The sequence below is a fragment of the Scyliorhinus torazame genome, chromosome 16, assembly GCF_047496885.1.
Source record: "Scyliorhinus torazame isolate Kashiwa2021f chromosome 16, sScyTor2.1, whole genome shotgun sequence".
NCBI classification, from domain to species: domain Eukaryota; kingdom Metazoa; phylum Chordata; class Chondrichthyes; order Carcharhiniformes; family Scyliorhinidae; genus Scyliorhinus; species Scyliorhinus torazame.
This window is the reverse complement of record NC_092722.1, coordinates 35,294,920-35,319,355: the sequence shown is the minus strand read 5'-3', so window position 1 is coordinate 35,319,355 and position 24,436 is coordinate 35,294,920. Positions and strand designations below refer to the sequence as shown.

General features: G+C 49.9%; 1 protein-coding gene across 1 annotated transcript in view; it reads right to left on the bottom strand.

Annotated features, from left to right (window-relative positions):
- The window catches only part of vwa1 (von Willebrand factor A domain containing 1), an 80,535-nt gene extending 66,157 nt beyond the window's left edge, over positions 1-14,378 (bottom strand). The window contains exon 1 of the mRNA XM_072478246.1: positions 14,065-14,378. Within this exon, the coding sequence (XP_072334347.1) occupies positions 14,065-14,134 (70 nt within the window). The 5' untranslated portion in view covers positions 14,135-14,378. The remainder of the gene's footprint in view (positions 1-14,064) is intronic.
- Positions 14,379-24,436: the final 10,058 nt, after the last annotated feature.

Here is a 24,436-nt window from a genome sequence, read left to right as displayed (position 1 = left end):
GCCGAGGTTATGGGCGGAATGGCCTTATCTTCTTTAAAATGGCCCAGCAGAGGTTTGTGGTTGGTGATTATGGAATGCCGTCCGTACACATATTGATGGGATTTCATGAAGCCGTAGATCACCGCAAAGTTATCTTTCTCGATGTGGACATAGCGGCGCTCAGCGGCCGACAGGATCCTGGAAGCAAAGGCAATTGGGCCGCTGAGCCATCCGGCATTTGATGCGCCAATGCTGCTCCGATCCCATATGGGAGGCATCACAGGTAACGGTCAACAGTTTGCGAGGGTCATGGTGCATCAGCAAGCCCAAGGTTGTCAGGCGCCTCTATATTCACCGGACAACGGCTTCCTGAACAGGGCCCCAATGTCGTTTGGAGTTTTTCCTCCAAAGAGAATGTAAAGGGGCCAGAATAACACATTTTCCAAAATAATTAATGAGGCTTAAGAACAATCTCCGAGTCGTGGCGTTGGTGGGAGCCGGAGCCATTTGGATGGCCTTCACCTTGCCCACCACGGTGTGCAGGTCAGCTCTGTCCAGTTGACAGGTACCCCAGGTAGACCACTTCACGTCCATTAAAAACGCATTTCTCTTGCGCAGTCAAAAAATTGGAGAAACTGCGGAACATAGCTTCCAGTGTTTTCAGATGTCCCTCTTCCGAGACGCCGGTGACCAAAACATCATCCGGATAAAGACCGCTCACCGCAATCTACTTAGCTTTCCATGGTGCGCTGAAAAATGGCACCTGTGGAAGATACCCCAAAAGGCAAATCCGTGTATTCAAATAGACCCCGTTGGGTGTTGATGGTGGTATAACGCCTCGAGGCTTCATCCAACGGCAGCTGCAGAAACATCATGTTGCTCATGTCTAATTTTGTGAATGTAACGCCACCGGTCAGTTTGGCGTAAAGATCTTCTTTTCTTGGAAGCGGATATTTTTCCAGGCGGGAAGCGGTATTCACGGTTAATTTATAATCCTCGCAAATGTGGACGGAGCCGTCTGGCTTGGGCACAGCAACAGCCGGAATGGCCCAATCAGCAAAAGGAACAGGCCGGATTATCTCCAAAGATGCGCAGCTTAGGTGGATTGGCCATGCTAAATTGCCCTTAGTGTCTAAAATTTCCCTTAGTGTTGGGTGGGGTTACTGGGTTATGGGGATAGGGTGGAGGTGTGGGCTTGGGTGGGGTGCTCTTTCCAAGAGCCGGTGCAGACTCAATGGGCCGAATGGCCTCCTTCTGCACTGTAAATTCTATGATTCTATCTCCAATGCTTCCAGACGATCCAACTCCAAATTAACTTTGTCAAATAAGGTGTACGGAACAGAGCGGGCCCAGAAAAATCAAGGCTGGGCCAGAGGGGTCAATGTGAATCCTTGCTACTGTCCCTCTAATGGCGCCGGGTCCTGGGCAAAATACTTTGGGAAACGTCCCCAAAACAGGACATAAATGGCCCAAGCCGACCTATAGAATTCAGCTCCAATCTAAGGGTAAATGGTGGAGCCAATCGCAGCCCAACAAACTAGGCCCATCCCCATTAACCACCATTAAAGGTAATTGGGCCTACTGGTGACCGTACACTACGGGAACCTTTGTCATTTCAGCAATGCGTAGTTGTTCTCCAGTATAGGAAGCGGGACGAACCGTAGTCTTAGATAGATCCACACTCATGCCCCCTTCGAATATCTTCAAAAGTTTTAAAGCCGACCACCGACACCGCTGCTCCGGTGTCTAGCTCCATTTGCAACAGATGGCCCTGGGTGAACGCCGGCCACAGACTGATTTTTGGGGGCAACACACCCAGTCTGTTGTCAGGCCCCTCAGCAAGAGCAAACACAAGCAGAGCACCGAGATCCAACACTTTAATGCAGCAAGAGTACAGAGCAGTTATTCCACTACAGGAGTCCAGCTCACAGTTCATGGCCCTCTGGTTTTATACAGGATGTAGAAGGGGCCCCTGCCTCTCAGTGGGGGAGTGAGTATTTCTGCCAGTCTATAAGTGTCCCATGATCTGCTTAACCTCAGGTTATGACAGTCTCCTTTGTCGTGGCATGGTGGTACAGTGGTTGGCACTGCTGCCTCACAGGTTCGATTCCAACCTTGGGTAACTATGGGAGTTTGCACATTCTCCACAAGCCTGTATGGGTTTCCTCTGGATGCTCCGGTTTCTTGCTACTGTGCAGTCCCATTGCATCAATGACAAGACCCCAAGTGCAACCAGAAAGAACCTCCAAGAATGACAACCCCACAGATCACTGTGAGCAATTCATGAAACCTCCAGGCAAGGTTACCATGACCAGATCTGGATGTACCAGCAGTCCAAAGATGTGCAGGTTAGGTGGATTGGCCATGATAAATTGCCCCTTAGCGTCCAAAGGTCGGGTGGGGCTACAGGGATAGGGTGGGAGATTGGGCCTAGGGAGGGTACTCTTTTGAAGGGCTGGTGCAGACATGATGGGCCGAATGGCCTCCTTCTGCACTGTAGGAATTCTATGTATCCCTGGTCACCCTACAATCACTGGGTTACTGTCACTTTAAAAGGTTGGGGCCTAAAACAAAATAATTGCCTCTGCAACTTTTAGCCAAATTAAAGAGTCATCTAGGACAATGTGTATAATTAGTAACAGCGCTCAGTGCACCCAGTCAGTGAGACAATTACAGCACATAACGGATTGCAGCTGTTACTTACTATTTATTTGTAAAAGCTAAACATTATTGTGAACTTAATGATGTAGTTGAATACACAGAATTGCCTTTGGAAAGTGCTCTACAAGAATTTTAAGGATTTTTTTCCCTCTCGCGAAGATGAATGTTGTGTGAATGTTAATGCAGGAAATGGAGTGCGTTCTATTTTAGATATTTAATGTCCGCATCAAGCACTTGCAGGGTAGGTACAGCCCTGGTCAATTTGCAGATTAAAGCTCCAACTACACTGCCTGACACACGCTCACCGCTCAGATATAGCACAGGTTATTGAGTGAAGGATCCTTTACACTTTTCCATTAGACGCTTGTACAACAGGTACAGCACAAGAAAGAAACAGAGTGGAGCTCTTTCTATACTGTCCAAATAATATGCTTCAGCTCAATACACCAATGTACCTATGTGACTGATGTTTCTAAAGTGTCGATTGCTCACCAATTGTATTATTTACAGCAAAGTTTTGAAAATGCATTTCCTGTATATTTTAATTTGATTTTATAATTTGGTCACTTCCCCTTCTATGATTCACCTCAGTAAAGAACAGAGATGAGGAAGCCCATTCAGCCCATCTTAGCTCATTCAACCAGAAAGATCCTCAACTCACTACATTGTAGCATTCAATTGTTTCTTCACAAGATTCAGGAGTTTGTTTTCTTCCCCCCCCCCCCCCCCCCCCCGCACTACTTTTCCTGAATGTCAGCCCCATGTGTTGATCGATTTTTGTATAAAGAAAAATTTCTTGGCCTTTTCCCTTAATTCACATTTTACTAATAATAATATAATAATCTTTTTATTATCACAAGTAGGCTTAATTAACACTGCAATGAAGTTACTGTGAAAGGCCCCTAGTCGCCACATTCCGGCCCTTGTTCAGGTACACGGACGGAGAATTCAGAATTCGCAGCTGGTACGGGAATTGAACCCGCGCTGCTGGCCTTGTTCTGCATCAAAACCAGCTGTCTATCCCACTGAGCTAAACCAGCCCCCTTAGCTTGAATCTTTATTGCCTATCCCCACTGTCAGAAGAATGAAAGACATATATATAGTATATATTATATATAGTATATATATATATATATAGTCAATCTGAGGACACTCCAAAGTGTGTTACAAGTAATGAAGTACTTTTGAAGTGCAGTCACTGTTTTAATGTAGGATCTGTGGTGGCCAATTTGTGAACAGCAAGATCCCACAAATAGCAATGTGATAATGGCCAGGTAATCTGTTTTTGTGATGCTGATTGAACGATAAATTGTGACCAGGACACTAGGAGTAACTCCCCCGCACTTCTTCAAGAAAGCGCAAGGGATCTCTTATATCCACGGGGCATACAGGAATGTAAAGTAATGTCGCAGGATTATCTTTTCCGTTTACTGTTTTCCTGAACCAGCCATGAGCAGGGAACGCAACCCCACTGCCGTTTAACGCCCCCAAAGATTTTGGGCGATTATATAAAATGGCCAATATTGAATTGGCAACCTACTCCACATCTTTCACTATTTTCTGATCTCCTAGTTTAAATGGGAACAAAATTTAATTGTGCTGCATGATTAATCCAATATCACCCATTTTATACCATTACCCAATGTTGAAATGCCCCCTTCTCAGTGCTACGTTTACTGAGAACAAAGCAGCCGCTTGATTGCTCCCCCTTCCACAAACATTCAAACCCTCCACCACCGCCGATCAGTGGCAGCCGTGTGCACCATCTACAAGATGCACTGCAGGAACTCACCAAGGTTCCTTAGGCAACACCTTCCAGACCCATGACCACTACTATCTAGAACGACAAGAGCAGCAGATACCTGGGAACCCCACCAGCTGGAGGTTCCCTTCCAAGTCAATCAGCATCCTGACTTGGAAATATATCGCTGTTCCTTCGCTGTCGCTGGGGCAACATCCTGGACCTCCCTCCATTAACAGCACAGTGGGTGTACCTACACCTCAAGGACTGCCGCGGTTCAAGAAGGCAACTTGCCACCACCTTCTGAAGGACAACTAGGGATGGGCAATAATTGCGGCCTAACCAGCGACACCTACATCCCATAAATACATTTTTTTAAACTAAGAATCCTAGATCTCTTTCAGTTTCTTCAGCAGCTATTGCAACACCGTTTCGAGAATAAATCAGTTTATTTAGCTTTTATTCCTTTACAATGCAGTATTTTACATTTGTCAGCACTAAATTTCATTTACTCCACCTAAATTACATCGGCCATTTTTCTCCCTAATCTATTGATCCAACTCTTCCAGTAATTTCCAAGCAGCCTTCTCTAAATTCATTGCATCGCTTCCTTTAGCATGATCCATAGACTTGGCCACTTTGTATTCAGTTTCCGAATCCAGGTCACTTGTTTAAATTTGGAAATGGTATGGGCTCAACACCAGTCTCTAGCTACCCCGACATAATTCCTTTCACACACACTCATTCTTCCCAACCCTTTGCTCAATGATTTACCCATTTTCAGATCTTAGTCTGGATCACGAACACTTAGCTCGCAGCCTCTTTGTGCGATTTTGTCAAATACCATTTGGAAGTCAACATGGGACTTCCCTGTAGTTACCCTGTGTCGTCACTTCATTGAAGCAGTGGCTAATGTATTTCATTCATTCTTTTATGGGACCGGCTGGACTTTTCGCCCATCCCTAGTTCGGGGGAGGGGGGGTGGCAGTTTTGAGTCAACCACATTGCTGTGGATCGAGGGTCACATGTATTCTGCTTTTGCTGGCCCTTCTGTTTTAAAAATGTATATTTCCTGTATATTTTAATCAATTTTATCATTTGGTCACTTCCCAGTTGAAGGAATGGATCAGTCAGGATACTTACCACTTGCGTTCATTTTCGGTTTCAAATAGTTACATATATTAAGGTTTTAGACAACAAATCACATTAAAATAACATCTTCAACATAGAAAAACCCTTCAAAGCACTTTATTGCCTGTCCTCTTATATTATAGTACTGGAAAATACATTGATTTTTACTGATTTGCTCAGTCTCTGTAATCTTTATCCAGCTTTCTTTTTGTATTTCTGTTCAATCTTTTACTTTTTGGGGGATTTCTTAAATATTCATTCCAAATCTCTTTTCCTATCTCCGTGCCAAGACTATTTACCCTGTTTATTTTTTTTCCTAATATGTTTGTTCAAATATTTAAGGGCCATATTCATTTAGACTGAGCTTGTTGATTTCAGAAAAGTAACTAACTTTCATGCCTTCAGCATCATACCTTCCATGGAGTTCCATTTGGCCTCCACTGAAGTGTTGCTCAGCAAGCTATGCAGAATTTGTATATTAGTTGTTTCTTCATTGCTTCTAATTGAACCCTTTTACGGTCATACACAGCTCCACAACCAATGTATTTTTGACTTCATGTCAAACTTGATTGTTCTGCACTCGCTATTCTGCCAGAGGAAAAATACTTCAGCAAACTTATGATATTGCAGATGCTGGGAATCTGGAATAACAGAAAATGCTGGAAATACTCAACAGGTCAGGCAGCGTCTTTGGAGATAAAAACAAGAGTTTGCGTTTTTGTTTGCGGTCTGCGATCCTTCATCACAATGGTCACAGACCTGAAATGCTCAGATAAAAGCAAGTTATTGCAGATGTTAGAAATCTGAAATAAAAAGAGGAATTGCAGGGAAACCTCAAGTCAGTCTGGCAGCGTCTGTGGTGAGAGAAACAGAGCTAATGTTTCGAGTCAAATGAAATGAAAATCGCTTATTGTCACAAGTAGGCTTCAAATGAAGTTACTGTGAAAAGCCCCTAGTCGCCACATTCCGGCGCCTATTCGGGGAAGCTGTTACGGGAATCGAACTGTGCTACTGGCCTGCCTTGGTCTGCTTTCAAAGCCAGCGATTTAGCCCTGTGCTAAACAGCCCCAGTATGACTCACATAGAACATACAGTGCAGAAGGAGGCCATTCAGCCCATCGAGTCTGCACCAACCCACTTAAGCCCTCACTTCCACCCTATCCCCGTAACCCAATAACCCCTCCTAACCTTTGTTTTGGTCACTAAGGGCAATTTATCATGGCCAATCTACCTAACCTGCATGGCTTTGGACTGTGGGAGGAAACCGGAGCACCCGGAGCACGCAGATGCAGGGAGAACGTGCAGACTCCGCCCAGACAGTGACCCAGCGGGGAATCGAACCTGGGACCCTGGCGCTGTGAAGCCACAGTGCTATCCACTTGTGTTACCGTGCTGCCCTCCGGAAGTGAAATGCTAACTGTTCTTCTCTCCACAGATCTGCCTGACCTCCAATTGTCTAGTTTATTAACTACTGTCAGAGCCTAATTTTACCAAAAAATATTTCCGGGACATGGTTGTCGCTGGCTAGGCCAGAATTTATTGCCAATCTCCAATTGCCCTCGAGAAGATGGTATGAGCTGCTTTCTTGAACCGCTGCAGTCCATGTGGTGTAGGTACACCCACAGTGCTGTTAAGGAGGGAGTTCCAGGATTTTGCCCCAGCGAAAGTGAAGAAGAGGTGATATATTTCCAAGTCAGGATGGTGAGTAACTTGGAGGGGAATCTCCAGATGGTGGGGTTCCCAGGTATCTGCTGCCCTTGTCCTTTTAGATGGCAGTGGTTGGGAGTTTGGAATGTGCTGCCTAAGGAACCATGATAAGTTCCTGCATTTTGTAGATGGTACACACAGCTGATCCTGTGCGTCAGTGATGGAGGGAGTGAATATTTGCGGATGGGGTGCCAATCAAGTGGGCTGCTTTGGCTTGGGTGGTGTCAAGCTTCTTGAGTGTTGTTAGAGCTGCACTCATCCAGGCAAGTGGAGTGCTCCATTACACTCCCGACTTATGCCTTGGAGATGGTGGACAGGCTTTGGGAAGTCAGGAGGTGAGTTATTTGCCACAGGATTCCTATCCTCCGATCTGCTCTTTTTGTAGCCACAGTATTTATATGGCTAGTCCAGTTGAGTTACTGCTCAATGGTGACCCCAAGAATGTTGATAGTAGGGTATACAGCCATGGTAATGCCATTGAATGTTAAGGGATGATGGTTAGATTTGTGTTGGAGATGAGCACTGTCCCTTTAGGTTTCTTTAATGCACTATGGCTAGAAGCAGTCACTGTGCATTACAATTCCCAGTATACACTCTAGACCATAGTTTTTCCTAGTTTATAATAAAAAGAGAAAATGCTGGAAAAACACAGCTGGCCTGGCAGCATCTATAGATAAACAGGGTTAACGTTTGGGATGTAAATGGTCCTTCTACAGATATGTTGCGCAGAAGGATAGTTTAGATCTGAAATGTTAACTGTTCTCTCTCCACAGATGCTGACAGACCTGTTGAGTTTTTCCAACATTTTCTGTTTTTTATTTCAAATTTCCAGCATCCACATTATTTTGCTTTTCATTCCTTAGTTTATATTTGGTTAATGGAAGCATTCCATTAAAATAACTTGCCTGTTCTCAAATACCCTTTCCGTGCCTTCACCGTCTGAATGATCCCTCCCGCATTACACCACCAACTGGAGGTCTGGAGCGAGATAGTTGCTCTTGGAAGCTTTGATGCGTTGCATTTTTGGGATGTCTAACCAGAGAAATACATTTGGGAGCATTTTCCCATTCACAGATCAGCAACTCCTCGGCAGCCGATATGCTGTAGATGTGAGAACTTGTACATAAGACCATAAGATATAGGCGCAGAATTAGGCCACTCGGCCCATCGAGTCTGCTCCGCCATTCAATCACGGCTGATATTTTCTCATCCCCATTCTCCTGCCTTCTCCCCATAACCCCAGATGGGCAGGGAATCGCCAGTGCTGTTCATTGTTTAATGAGGAGCTATTATTGTCCATAGTGAGTTTGAAATAAGCCACTTATCATTCGGTCATCCACAGACTGGAAATGGGCAGATAATGCTACCCAGGGGACCACTTCAAAACCATTGGTAGGAATTTTAAAAATGGAATATTTATTTATATTGAAATAAAATTTGAATCGTAGCTTCTGGGGAAAAAAACATTTATTCTTCCCTGTCTTGTACCTTTCCTCAAACTTTACTTTGGCTTCTCGCCTGGCTTTGCGTTTCAAAGCAGGATCCCTAAAAACATCCTTCACAATTGGCTTTTCCAGGGGAATATCAACCGAGTATCTGGTTGGCACTTGGTGGCTGCCTTACCCGCTTGTGGTAACGTTTAGGTACAATGCAGGTTTGCACAGAATTAATGAGCCTCTGTGGTGTTGCTCATTTGGGGGTGCGATCACTTGGCAGTGTGTATATTCCTCCATAACGTAGTGTTCCAGCAGTAGGCCATGTGGCAAAACAAGTGTGGGGTCAGGTCACCACTAACCTTTGGTAGAAATCTCATCCAAGAGCTTGATGCTCGGACTGCAGTTTAAAGGGCCATGAGTATTTGAAATTCTAGCGGGCATCCACTAAACATGGCTTGGCATCCTAACCCGTTTTTTAATGTAACCCCCCCCCAAGTGACCTGCATGCTACCTTAAACAAGGAATCATTCTCTTCACCTTCACTCCCTCCAGTACCTACGCACAGTAGCAGTACAGTAGCAGCCGTGTGTACCATCTACAAGATGCACTGAAGGACTTCACCATGGTTCCTTAAACAGCACCTTCCAAACCCACACTGCTAACATCTAGAAGGACAAGGGCAGCAGATACCTGGGAACCCCACCACCTGGAATTTCCTCTACAAGCCACTCACCACCCTGACTTGGAGATGTATCGCCGTTAGTTCACTGTGGATGGGGGAAAATCCTGGAATTCCCTCCCTAACAGCACTGTGGGTGTACCTACACCAGTGTTCTTCAAAGTCGGAGGCGCGACCCCAGGTGGGTCGCGGGCAGGGTCACGGAGCCGTTGTCCGTGGTGCTCCCGATCGCGCAAATCCCCGCGCAGCAGCCGGCTTTTCATAACGCCTGCTGCAAGCGGCCGCAAACATGTTAAAAAATAAATTCGGCCGCATTGCGCATGCGCGCTGATAATCGGGCACGCATGCGCAGTGCGGCCGCTATTTTTTTAAACGGTTGCAGCTTTTTGTTTTACAAGTTCTGTAGTGGTTTTTATTCATTTATTTTATTCATTTAATTTTTTCATTTATTTTATTTTTATTTTTATCATTTATTTTATTCATTTTATTTTTTTTTACAAGTTAGGGGGGGGTTTATTAATTTTTCTTTACAAGTTCAGGAGGGTTTTATTTATTTTTTTCATTTATTTTACTCATTTTATTTTTTTACAAGTTCAGGGCGGTTTATTTGATAAAATTTTACAGGAAAAAATTCAGAACTTTGGACAGTTGGAGACTCCATACTTTCGGCCACCGGAAGGCTTCACCTTCATCCAACAGGTTCCATTGGAGGGGCGTGTACGAGAGCCAAAGGGACCCAAAACCATTTCCTCCATTTTTGTCAGCAGCAAACAAGGCAAGAGAAAATGGTGGGTCGCGCAGGTCGGCCGGCGTGGGTCGCCAAGGTCGGCCGGTTGGTGAAAATGGGTCCCCGGGAAAAAAGTTTGAAGAACGCTGACCGACACCACAGTCTGCAGCGGTTCAAGAAGGCAGCTCATCACCACCTTCACAAGGGCAATTAGGGACGGGCAAGGCATTCTGGTCTAGCCAGCGACGACCACTCCTTAGTAAAAATTAATTTAAAAAAAATAAGTCACTCTATTAGGGACCACACAAACTTCCAGTAGTCAGACAACTGGAGACATTCCCGTTTTCTGCAGCACACGGACATGCCCTGCCTGGGGAGGGCACTGCCTTTTATTTCTCAATGGTTCCCAGCAGAGCCCAGCCGGCGGGATACAGAACAAGCCGCAAATGCGGCCATCGGTAAGCTGCCCGTGGCGAGGAAAGGTCAATTAAATATCAGCCGGGCAGAAAAGCAGCCGGTTAACCGCAGCAAAGCACAGCCCCCAAGAGCAGAGGATTCCCCTGATCTCCATACCGGGGGCGGGCTGCTTTCTCCAAACTGACCTGCGGCACACTTCCCATTGCGCTCCGAACTGGCACCGCAGAAACCCCTCTGAACCAGAGGAAGGGCACAGAATGGGCAAAGACAGATCCCCGTGTGCCCACTCCAGCTGGGGGGGGGGGGGGGGGGGGGGTCACAGTAACAGCTGGAAAGTTACCACATTCAAATAAAATACTCCCCAAAGCGGCGACTCTTTTGAAATTGGAAGATTTTAAAGTCCCAATTTCTCACTCCAGTTTTTCTACTTTTGTCCCATTCTGCCAGCGGCAGGTCTGTATAATCCAGCAGAATATTCCCCAAATGCGGAGACAGAGCTCAGTGTTCGCCCTCTTTCCCGGGACCAGTACTCCCGAAGCCTCCACTATAACCTTTAGACTCTGCAATACCCACCCGGAAAATCAATGTCCACAGTCCACCTCCCTCTGTGCTGCTGGAAGATTCTCCCGGTGGGAGGTGACAGTCTCAGATTCCAGTTTGTGAATTGGATTTAAACACGGGGGGGGGGGGGGGGTCCCACACACTCTGCCAGTGGGGGGGGGGGGGTCCCACACACTCTGCCAGTGGGGGGGGGGGGTCCCACACACTCTGCCAGTGGTGGGGGGGGGGGGGTCCCACACACTCTGCCAGTGGTGGGTCCCCACACACTCTGCCAGTGGGGGGGGGGGGTCACACACACTCTGCCAGTGGGGGGGGGGGGGGGGGGGTCCGCACACACTCTGCCAGTGGGGGGGGAGGTCCCACACACTCTGCCAGTGGGGGGGGGGGGGTCCCACACACTCTGCCAGTGGGGGGGGGAGTCTCACACACTCTGACAGTGGGGGTTCCCCACACACTGCCAGTGGTGGGGGGGTCCCACACACTCTGCCAGTGGGGGGGTCCACACACACTCTGCCAGTGGGGGGGGGTCCCACACACTCTGCCAGTGGGGTGGGGGTCCCACACACTCTGCCAGTGGGGTGGGGGTCCCACACACTCTGCCAGTGGCGGGGGGGGTCCCACACACTCTGACAGTGGGGGGGGGGGGTCCCACACACTCTGCCAGTGGGAGAGCTGGGGGGGTACCCCACACTCTGCCAGTGGGGGGGGGGGGGTCCCACACACTGCCAGTGGGGGGAGGTCCCACACACTCTGCCAGTGGGGGGGGGGTCCCACACACTCTGCCAGTGGGGGGGTGTCCCACACACTCTGCCAGTGGGGGGGGTCCCACACACTCTGCCAGTGGGGGGGGGGTCCCCACACAGTCTGCCAGTGGGGGGGGGTCACACACACTCTGCCAGTGGGGGGGGGTCCCCACACACTCTGCCAGTGGGGGAGTGGTCCCACACACACTGCCAGTGGGGGGGGGGGGTCCCACACACTCTGCCAGTGGGGGGGGAGTCTGGCACACTCTGCCAGTGGGGGGGTCCCCACACACTCTGCCAGTGGGGGGGGGGGGTCCCACACACTCTGCCAGTGGGGGGGTGTCCCACACACTCTGCCAGTGGGGGGGGGGTCCCACACACTCTGCCAGTGGGGGGGGTCCCACACACTCTGCCAGTGGGGGGGGGGGGTCCCACACACTCTGCCAGTGGGGGAGGGGGTCCCACACACTCTGCCAGTGGTGGGGGGGGGGGGGTCCCACACTCTCTGCCAGTGGGAGAGCGGAGGGGGAGTCTCGCACACTGACAGTGGGGGGGGGTCCCACACACTCTGCCAGTGGGGGGGGGGTCCCACACACTCTGCCAGTGGGGGGGGGGTCCCCACACACTGCCAGTGGTGGGAGGGTCCCACACACTCTGCCAGTGGGGGGGTCCCCACACACTCTGCCAGTGGGGGGGTCACACGCACTCTGCCAGTGGGGGGGGGGGGGTCCGCACACACTCTGCCAGTGGGGGGGTGGTCCCACACACTCTGCCAGTGGGGGGGGTCCCACACACTCTGCCAGTGGGGGGGGAGTCTCGCACACTCTGACAGTGGGGGTTCCCCACACTCTGCCAGTGGGGGGGTCCCCACACACTCTGCCAGTGGGGGGGGTCCCACACACTCTGCCAGTGGGGGGGGGGGGTCCCACACACTCTGCCAGTGGGGATGGTGGTCCCACACACTCTGCCAGTGGGGGCGGGGGTCCCACACACTCTGCCAGTGGGGTGGGGGTCCCACACACTCTGCCAGTGGGGGGGGGGGGGGTCCCACACACTCTGCCAGTGGGAGAGCGGGGGGGGGGGTCCCCGCACACTCTGACAGTGGGGTGGGGGTCCCGCACACTCTGACAGTGGGGGGGGGTCCCACACACTCTGCCAGTAGGGGGGTCCCACACACTCTGCCATTGGGGGGGGGGGGTCCCATACACTCTGCCAGAGGGGTGGGGGGGGGGGGTCCCACGCACACTGCCAGTGGGGGGGGGGTCCCACACACTCTGCCAGTGGGGGGGGTCCCACACACTCTGCCAGTGGGGGGGGGGGGTCCCACACACTCTGCCAGTGCGGGGGGGGGGGGTCCCCACACACTCTGCCAGTGGGAGAGCGGGGGGGGGGGTCCCCGCACACTCTGACAGTGGGGGGGGGGGTCCCACACACTCTGCCAGTGGGAGAGCTGGGGGGGTGTCCCGCACACTCTGACAGTGGGGGGGGGGGGTCCCACACACTCTGACAGTGGGGGGGGGTCCCACACACTCTGACAGTGGGGGGGGTCCCACACACTCTGCCAGTGGGAGAGCAGGGGGAGGGGGTCCCGCACACTCTGACAGTGGGGGGGGGGTCCCACACACTCTGCCAGTGGGGGGGGGGGGGGTGTCCCACACACTCCGCCAGTGTCGGGGGTCCCACACACTCTGCCAGTGGGGGGGGGGGGTCCCACAGACTCTGCCAGTGGGGGGAGGGGGGTCCCGCACACTCTGCCAGTGGGGGGGGGGTCCCCGCACACTCTGCCAGTGTGGGGGGGGGGGGGGGGGGTTCCCGCACACTCTGCCAGGGGGGGGGATTTTTGTCTTCAGACTTTGAAGTGTCTCGTTTCTTAATCCCATTTTAACCTTCCTCCCCCTTGCTTTCCCAAACATCCCTCACATCCCCCCACCCCCAATCCCCTCCAAATCCCCCCACCCATAATCCCCCCATCCCAATCCCCTCCAAATCCCCCAATCCCTTCCAAATCCCCCCCAATCTCCTCCCAATCCCCTCCAAATCCCCCCAATCCCCCAGACCCTCCAAATCCCTCTCAATCCCCTCCAAGTCCCCCCCCCACAAATGACCCCACGCCCTCCAAATGCCCCCAGCCCCAATCCCTTCCAAATCCCCCCACCCCAAATCTCCCACCTCAATATCCCTCACCCCAATCCCCCCCCCCCCCCCCATTCTTTCACCTCTCCCCTCCCCAACTTCCACTGTCCAGACCCCGCTCTCCATCCTGGGGTCCCGCTCCACCTTACCTGCTGTTCTGTGTAAGATCCAGACCGCAAGCAGCAGGGATTGCAGACTGATAGCTCTGAGTGCGGGCATGGCTGTTGCTGCTCCTGAATCTGGGAGAAACCCGCTGTGTGTGTAATTTCCACCCCCCCCACCCCCTTTTTTTCTTGTTCACATTCTGACCAGCGGCACCGAACTGGAAAAGTGGCCAAGGAAAAGGGAAGACCTCCCGGGCACCTATCAAGCTGCCCCTCCTGTGGTCTGAACAATCCCCTCCACCGAGGGACTGTGGAGAAAGTTTCAGCGCCTGAACCACATGGAAGTTCCTGTGATGCAGGCTCCCACTGAATATTTAACGTTGAATTTGGAGACACCGCGTCACTAGCTAGCTGGCAAAGCGCCTGAGTGAAGAGAGAGAGAGAGAAATGTTTGAACTGAACCCAAAGTTTAACCATCTTATCATCCAATTCCGATCTGAAGTATGTAAACAAATGGTTCCTGAAGCTCAACACCCTGGTCACACCTTCAGTAACTCTTCAAATAAACGATAACACCCAGTTCCTGGATTCAGTTTACAGCGAAGAGTGAGGCCATTCGGCCCTGATGTTGTTGCCTATCAATTGAATGCAGGTTCTGCTCAGTCCCACTGGTTAACACAGCCAAATGCAGTTCACTTGGGCGTGTAAAACCACTCCTACCAAGTGTAACCTATGGGTTGTAGGCATCAACCTCCAAGGCCAGCACTAGTTGCCTACCCCTAATTGCCCTTAAACTGAATGGCTTGCTAAGCTATTTCAGAGGGCAGTTTAACTATATTAGCCCAGAGTCACATGTAGGCCAGACCGGGTAAGGATGGCAGATTTCCTTCCCTAAAGGGCATCAGTGAACCAGATGGGCGGCACGTTGGCACAGTGGTTAGCACTGCTGCCTCACAGCTCCTGGGACCCGGGTTCAATTCCGGCCTCAGGTGACTGTGTGGGGTTTGCACTATCTCGCCATGACTGTGTGCCCCAGGTCTCCGGTTTCTTCCCACAGTCCAAAGATGTTAGGTGCAATAGCCATGCTAAATTGCTCCTTAATAGGGTTACGGAGTTGTGGGCTTAAGTAGGGTGCTCTTTCCAAGGGCCGGTGCAAACTCGATGAGCCAAAAGACCTCCTTCTGCACTGTATGATTCTATGATTGATTTGCACTCTTATGAGATGGGTTTTAATAAAGATGGACCATGGTTTCATGCCAGCCACTGTAAGTGCAAAAGAGTGAATGAAGAATGTGCCAATCAGGGGAGAGGGAAGAGCTAAGGATTTTCCTAAATGTTAAATGCAAAGGTTACGTTTGCTGGGTTATGGGGACAGTGGGTGGAAAAAGGTATTGAAATGTCTGATCAGCCATAATTGTATTAAATGGCAGAGCAGGCTCGATGGCCGAATAGTCTTGGGGAAGAGAGACATGGTTGGGTCTTTAATTGGCATCGTACCCATTTGACATGTAGACCAAGTGCAGACTATCCAATACACACACGTTTCATGATGGATCGCACTGCCTGCCATATTAAGAAAGGCAGATCAAGTATTGTCGTGGCCCTTGCCTGATGTGGCCATTGTCCTTTGCCCATGGAAATAAAGGGACCAGCGCCAGTTTTAGTCTCTCTTTACAGAGTTGAGATATCCCAGTTACAGCATTCAGCTGTATGGATTGTATATCAGCTAACCCAAGGTTCTTAAAGGGACAGTTGGGGGCAGCATTTGAAAACTAATACCGATCTAAGTTCTGCTTCCAATGCTGAAGACTCCCTGCTTAGCCCAATCCACCTGACCTCCTGATCAACCTCTCCCCTCCCAGGACCCACCTGAGGGTGGCTGCCAGTGAGGAATTGGTCTGAAATTCGGTGCCAATTCAACAGCACCATCCCTCTGCCCCCTGCAATTAACCAGTATTCATCCTCCATTTTTAAAAAAATTAATAAATTTAGAGTACCCAATTCATTTTTTCCAATTAAGAGGCAATTCAGCGTGGCCAATCCACCTAACCTGCACATCTTTGGGTTGTGGAGGCGAAACCCCCACAAACACGGGGAGAATGTGCAAACTCCACACAGACAGTGACCCAGAGCTGGGATCGAACCTGGGACTTTGGTGCTGTGAGGCAGCAGTGCTAACCGCTGCGCAACCGTGCTGCCTATTCATCCTCCATTTGATGCTCTTATTGAAATGGGTTCCAAGGCTCAGGATTAGGTATAGCTCGGGTCTGCCTCTTCGGAAGCGGGAGTCATTCCCTCGAGTTCGGCTTGAATCGATTCCTAGACCTGTAGCTTGGATGCTACTTGTTTAAGTAGAAGAATGAGACAGCATGTTGATTCTTGAGGGAGATTTGAGGGTCACCCCATGCGTGGAATAGAACAGTGAGATAGTGTTCTTGTTTCGTGTGGGAGTTTCTCTCTGGCAATTTTTCCACATAAAGGATTTGAACAAGAGTTGTACTTTGTGATTTAAGGCCAAGTTGTATTCAGACAATTTAAAAAAAAGACACCAACATGGAAGGGGGATAAATACTAATAAGGGTGGACAAAGGCAAAACAATAAGAACATTTATTATTCAGTGTGGTTATTAGTAAACACCTCACAGCTTTTGTGAAGCTTTTAGTTTAAAAACACATGGTTGACCTTGTGTATATTTGTCTCCTTTTTATTTCCTTCTGTCGGGGGAGAGGTCCCTAACCACACTGACTTGAGTGCCTGGTCCTGGGTGGGATAGAAGGCTAATGAGGGAAAGGGTCTTCGAATTCCACTGTGTGCTAAGTTGAAACATAGGACATAGTGCTGATCACAGCATCATAGAGTACATAAGAGGCCCTTCAGCCCAGTGAGCCTGCACCAACAAAACTAGACTAAATCTACACTAATCCCACTTTCCAGCACGTGGCCCCATGTCCTGGAATGTTATGACATTTCAAGTGCTCATCCACGTAATTTTTAAAGGTTATGAGGCTCCCGCCTCTCCTACCCTCCCAGGCAGTGACAGGACCCGAGTGGGTTTTAGTGGGTAAATCTGTGTATCCATCCACACATAGCTTGACTGCAGTTCAAAAAGAAAGCGGGTACTGGGTCCCATTAGTGGAGAACCAGAGTACAAATTCTAAAGAGACTGTGTGACCGCCATGCTTGAGAAATCCCAAAGTTCTAGAAACTACGGCTACTGAGAGGATACAGAAAGGGAATAACAAAGATTGTTCCAGGGGAAAAAGAAATCATGAGGATTGTTGAAGGAAGTTATTTCCTTTGGAGACAAGGAATCTTCAAGGACTTCATTATATAAATCATTGACAACTTGGAAAAAAAAGTCAAGTCATTCCACAGAGGCACAATTCTGCAAAGATGGAAAGCGAGCCGAAGACTGAGGTGTTAGAAAGGGTATAGAAACGTGTGAACAATGAGTAACAGAGTTGGCAGCATCTGTAGCGAGAGAAAACAGAGTTAACCTTTTGAGTCCATATGACTCTTCCTCAGAGTTAAAGAGAGGGAAAAATGTGTTGTTAACCCTGTGGAAAAAAAAGGTACTGCAGGGAATCTGGGGCCAGAGTGGCCTCTGCTCCAAGGAGTGTAAGCCATACATTTGTGATATCTTGCGCCTATCACTGTTGTAATAAACTATCCCGCCCAAAACAATGTGGAAAGGCCCCCAAAAAAACCTCAGAGAAAGTCCAGGCCAATTTGGGGAAACAAAATGAGGAAAATTGCCTTTCGGACCCAGTTTGGCAATTGAAACTAGGAGCTGTCCCATTTATACTGGCAGAGCTTTGTCAGGTAGGGTGGCACGGCATGAGTGAGCGTAAAGCTGCTGGAGGAGCTGGGCTCGCTCCAACTCGATCACTTTCACCCGCCTCTGGTCATTTTTCTCACCAAGAATGTGCCAAACCTTTGCTCCAGTGACCACTCCCTGCTCTACTCCCTGCTCAGTGACAGAAGAGTTTAATGAAAAGACTCCTTTATTTAACTTCACATATTGATTTCTCTTTCGTGCAAATTAGAATATTTCATGTCTTGTGATTATTTGGACACTTTGCAGTTCATTTCCTGATTGTGGGGCAGTAACACTGAATGCACCGGATAAAGAATGTAATCAGAATCAGGCTTTGCCACCAGGTTATGAGCTATTAAATATCCTGATGGCATGTATACAATCATAGGATCACAGAATCATAGAATTTACAGTGCAGATGAAGGCCATTTGGCCCATCGAGTCTGCACCAGCCTTTGGAAAGAGCATCCTACTTAAATCCCACACCTTCACCCTAATCCCGTAACCCAATAATCCCATCTAACCTTTTTGGACACTAAGGGCAATTTAGCATGGCCAATCCGCCTAACCTGCACATCTTGGGACTGTGGGAGGAAACCGGAGACTCTTCACAGTGACCCAAGCTGGGAATCGAAACTGGGACCCTGGAGTTGTGAAGTAACAGTGCTAACCACTGTGCTGCTGTGCCGCCCATAACCACTGTGCTACCGTGCCGCTGGTCACTTGAAGAGATGTCGGACAGCATGTGCCGCAGGAGGCGCCACCTCAACAAGGAGACGGTGCCTTACCTGTGCCATGCCAATAGGGGCAGCACGGTAGCCTTGTGGATAGCACAATTGCTTCACAGCTCCAGGGTCCCGGGTTCGATTCCAGATTGGGTTACTGTCTGTGCGGAGTCTGCACATCCTCCCCGTGTGTGCGTGGGTTTCCTCCGGGTGCTCCGGTTTCCTTCCACAGTCCAAAGATGTGCGGGTTAGGTGGATTGGCCATGATAAATTGCCCTTAGTGTCCAAAATTGCCCTTAGCGTTGGGTGGGGTTACTGGGTTATGGGGATAGGGTGGCGGTGTTGACCTTGGGTAGGGTGCTCTTTCCAAGAGCCGGTGCAGACTCGATGGGTTGAATGGCCTCCTTCTGCTCTGTAAATTCTATGATTAGATTAGATGTCCTCGTGGACTTGGCACCACGTGGAGGAGGAGGATGCCTGCTCCCGGTGGCCATCAAGGGTACCGCAGCCCTGAACATTTACGCCTCAGGATCATTCCAGGTCTTGAGCGGGGACCTGTGTGGCATATCCCAACCAATAGCCCACAAGTGCATCTGTGAAGTCAAGGATGCCCTGTTTGCCTGGGCAGCTGACTATATAAACTTTGACTTGGACCAAGCCCATCAAGATGCCCGGGCAGCAGGATGCTCGGAATGCCCCAGGTCTAAGGGATAATAGATGGCATGCATGCCGGCTTGTGCACGCCAGGCGGTCTGGGAATGTCCTTCATTGATAGGAAGATGTTCCACTCCCTGAACATTCAACATGTGTGCAACCATCACCGCAAGATCATGCACGTGTGTGCACGCTTTCCCGGGATGTAAATGACAGCTCCATCCTGGGGCAGTTGGGAGATCTCCGGCATCTTTGAGGGACAACCCAGTATGGCCAGTTGGCTCTTGGGGGATAAGGGGTACCCGCTTAGCCTCCCCATCATGCACTCTGTCCCCTTGTGCTAGAGTTTAGATCAACCCTCTGTTTTCACTGTGTGTCATGGTATAATTCCCTCCACCCTCGCCACTGTACACTTTACTATAGTTATAGCTTCCATGTGACTTTGAGACTGTGAGTTGGTCATCCTTGGCCTAGCCACGGTGAGATGATGCCAAGTGCCTGTAGAGTGCTCCCCCACCAAAGGACACACAAGAGTTAAGTCAGCAGTCAATCTACGGCCATTACCTTTATTACCAATTATGAATGGGACACTAGTGAAAAAAGCATTTTCCATTCAACAGCCTTGTTTAATGAAATCTGTTTCCTGTGTCCTATATTCATGGGCAGACATAAGTTGAAGTATTTATTACTGACGGCATAGAGGAGGAAGCCAGGTCGAAATCCAAAGTATTTATAACTGGATCTGCCACATCCGCCTGTTTCATTCAGAGTTCAGCCACCTGCACTATAAACTAAGCAGCTGAATTGGAGCTCAGCAGAAATAAACCTTTAGACTTTATTTTTTTGCTGCTCCCATCGCCTCTGTCCTGCACCAGTGAGTTTAAAGATATCACTGACTTTACTCTCAATCACGCAATCAAAGCAAAATTGACCAAGAGGGGCTCAAGAAAACCTCCATTTTGTTGTACTCAATGTGGATCTGGAACTGGCCAAAGACTTAATCAATGTAGGGTCCCTTTGGTCAACCTCATTGAGTCATTACAGCTCAGAATGAGGCCATTCAGCCCATCACATCCATGTTGGCCCTCTGTCGAGCGATCCAATTAGTCCCATTCGCCCTCTCTGTTCTCATAACCTTGCAAATGCATTTTCCTCGCATTGCTACCCAATTTCCATTTGAAATCACTCATCATCTCCACTCCCTCCTATATTTGTATTCAGTGCTGCTGTAGGAACGAGGGACGTTCCTTACTGTTCCTTTCAATGATTCGGAGTACTATATACAATAAGTTGAGTGTTTTAGCTGCTGGTCTGGTTTCTTGCTGAGCGATGTAGGCATGTTAGAATTTCTAGTGATTGACCCGCAGCAGGAACTCCCTGTTCTACACACAATGCCAAGAAACCTTCAACACCCACCTCAACTGCAGGAACAGAAACTTCAATTGAATGCCTCACCTACAGGATGGCATCCCGAGTACTCATAAGGCTCAAACCTCCCCGGGTGTGGGTTTCAACAAGCAACGTCCTGACCCAGCTGAACCACAGCAACACACAAAGGGATACAGGCGAATAATGAAACACCATGAAGTCCATGCACACAAAGGTAACATTTCTGGGAATGGTGAAGGGTATTGATCATTATTTAATTCACCCATAGTGAAAAGTGGAAAACACATCTATGCACATCTTTCATACCATTTCACCAATGTTGTCCCGCCCAGTAGAAGAAAGTACAGGTGCTGCCCTCTGTGGATTTCAGACCAATCCCTTTTTATCCATTTGTGATGCTATATTGCCGATGCTCAGACATAGGCCGAACTGAAGAGAAACAATGTGCAGGGCTACAGGGAAAAGGCAGGCGAATGGCGCTAAGTCATGATGCTCATTTGGTGGGCCGGTGCAGACATAAATGGCCTCTTTCTGTGCCATAACAATTCTGTGATTTTCCAGCCCTTCCTGCCGCCGGGGATCTTCCAGTCCCTGCCGATGGTGACCCCACCCCCCTCCTTGTGGTGCATTCCCCAGAGGCAGTGGTAGCTGCACTGTACACAAAACCCCACAGACATCGGCAGGACTGGAAGATCCTGCCGCCAGCTAATGGCGGGCCACCAGAAAACACGCCATGGGAGAATAGGCTGCCGAGGGGCTGGAAAGTCACACCCTTTAAAGAGTCTTCAACCTGAAATGGCAGCTCCGCTCTACATGTGACTCTCTCCACAGACCCTGCTGAGTGTTTCAGGCATTCTCAGTGTTTATTTCAGATTTCCAGCACCCACAATATTTTGTTCTATTTACTCCCATCTTGTTAAATGTTGTTTGTGCCCATGTGGGTTTGTCCCCTCCTGGACTAGCCAGACATCAGCAGCAGTGAACTTCATTCACCCGATTGTCGAAACATTTTTGTCGCGGAGGCCATATTATTATCAACCTGCTGGGGAATAGCATCTTGTCCACTTGTGTTGCACATCACACATCGTCAGTGCCTCTGAAACTCAATCTCAGAGGCGGAGTGTGATAACCCTCACGAGGATCACGGGGAATCACTCATTGATACGGGGCACGTGGAGTACGAGTTACCATGGTAAGATGCCCGCCCAGTGGGGACTCGTTACCGAGCCCTTTAAATGCTGTCCCAGACACGGACAGGGTGTTCTGTTAGTTCCGGGATGGTACACTTGTGTTGTGCGCCGAAGGTGCAACTTTACTTTTGAGTTTAGAATAAATCTGTTTAAACCTTCATCTTTGTGTCTCCTGGAGAGAAGCAATGACAGGATTCTAAACAGCCTTGCTTAAAAAAAACTGCGGTAAGGAATTGTGCAAAGAAAATCTGGGAATGTCACTATTTGGGAAACTCGAGCCGTGTAATGTGGGCGTGGAGGATTGGCCCCAGTACGGTGAAAGAAAGCGCTATTTCTTTCTTGCAAATGGCTTAGAAGGTGATGACCAACAGCAGGTGATTATTTTGACCACTTATGGAGCCCTGGAGTGGGGCCTCTTTAAGAATGTGATTTATCCTGCAGCCCCGGACTCAAAAAACTTTTAATTATCTTGTAGAATTAATGGCATACCAATATGACCTAAGACAATTGGTGATTCTCCAGTGTTACAGGTTTAATAGGGCTGGAAGGTTCCCTGGCGAACCCGTAACGGAATTTCTGACCAGGCTCAGAAAACTGGCAGAACGCTGTGACTATGGGTCATCCCTGCTGGAGATGCTGCGGGACCGACTGGTATGCGGGATAAATAGTGTTGTGACACAGAGAAAACCGCTTGCAGAATCCGCCCTGGACCTTAAAAGAGACATAGGACTGGTACTGTCCTTGGAAAATGCCAGGAAAGGAACCGCGGAACTTTAAAGTTCAATGGACTGTAGCGTGCTCAATGCCAGTGACCCCCTTATTAGAAAACTAGGCTCCGCATAGAAAACATCTCCACGCCCCACACACCACTTGTTCACCATTCAGCCATGTCATGCAAGGATATGGGTCGATGGCCATGAAACCCCAGAAATGTTAGGGAAGCTGTCCCAGAGGACATAGGGAACAGTCGCAAGAGTCTGGTACTTACGGCCAAAAGATACCCTCAAGGCAAGGCTGCCAGAATAGTCAGTATGCATACAGCTCAGTCCGGAAGTCAAAGCCACCTCAGGCCCGAGCTTTGCAAATCCACCAGCTCGAACAGGATGAACGGATGCAGCTGAATTCCATCACCACCCCCAAAGTTGCTCCAATGAATGCTAAACTCCAGGTCAAAGGTCACCCCTTGGAAATGGAAGTGGACACAGGAGCCGCTGCCTCCATTATAGGAGAACAGATCTTCCGGATCTCCGAGTGGGCATTGCCCCCCTGGGCCTGCAAAACACCATCACCAGGCTGGCCGTACACACAGGGGAGCCTTTATGAATCATAGGAACCACCATGACCCCAGTCACCCATGGGCAACAGATGGTCAGCCCCCCCCCCCTTAATAGTCATACAAGGACCAGAACCCAGTCTTTTGGGCAGAGACTGGCTGCAAATAATTTGACTGGGCTGGCACCAAATTTTCAAAATGTGAACCAGTGGCCTATACGATGTCATCGAGGAATATCGCAAAGTATTTCAGTAAAGTCTGGGCAAAATCAAAGGGGCAAGGGCAAAAATCTACATAGACCCAAAGGCCCTACTTAAGTACTTCAGAGCGTGACCAGTTTCTTATACCTTGTTCACCAAGCTAGAGGCCAAACTTGGGTGGCTGGAGAGCCTTGACTTTATATGCTCGGTGCAATTTGCAGAATGGGCTGCCCCAATAGTTCCAGTGGTAAAGTCCACTACCTTCCCAGGCCGTGCATTCCAGATTCTCCACTACCGTCCCAGGCCGTGCATTCCAGGGGCGAAATTCTCCATTATCGGCGGAAAGTCCGCCGATCGGCGCAAAAAACGGCGCAAATCCCACTTGCGTCACGTCATAAAAATGGGCCGATAGTCTGCGGCCCGAAATGGGCTAGCAGCGACGTAACGGGATCCGCGCTTGCGAAGTGGTTCACGCCGTGCAGCGTCATACGCGCTGCACGGCGTGACGGCTCATAAGGCCGCGCAGCTCCCCCCCACCCGACCGGAACAGCCGACTGCAACACCCGACTTGATGGCTGGCCGTCGCTCAGCCCCGAGGTTCGAGTCACGCGATGTGGAGGCGCTCCTGGACGCGGCGGAGCAGAGGAGGGACGCCATGTATCCCGGGCACGGCCGCAGAGTTGCCCCACGCCACAGCCGGCGTCTGTGGAGGGAAGTGGCAGAGGCCGTCACCGCTGTGGCCCTGACACCACGGACAGGCACCCAGTGCCACAAGAAGGTGAACGACCTCGTCAGAGCAGGCAGGGTGAGCCTCCCCCATATCCCCCCCTCCCCATATCCCCCCCTCCCCCATATCCCCCCTCCCCCATATCCCCCCTCCCCCATATCCCCCCTCCCCCATATCCCCCCTCCCCATATCCCCCCTCCCACATATCCCCCCCTCCCCCATATCCCCCATATCCCCAAGTGAATCCAGCCCTAACCTTAACCTCTGCAATGCACGCGCAACCGATGGCGTGCATTCATATACCTGCCTAACACTGTTGCCTTTTACCCCCCCCCCCCACAGGAGAAGCGCGCACACAACAATAGGGAGCATGTGAGGACTGGAGGAGGGCCCGCTGATGAGAGGCCACTGACCGTACACGAGGAAAGGGCCCTGGAACTG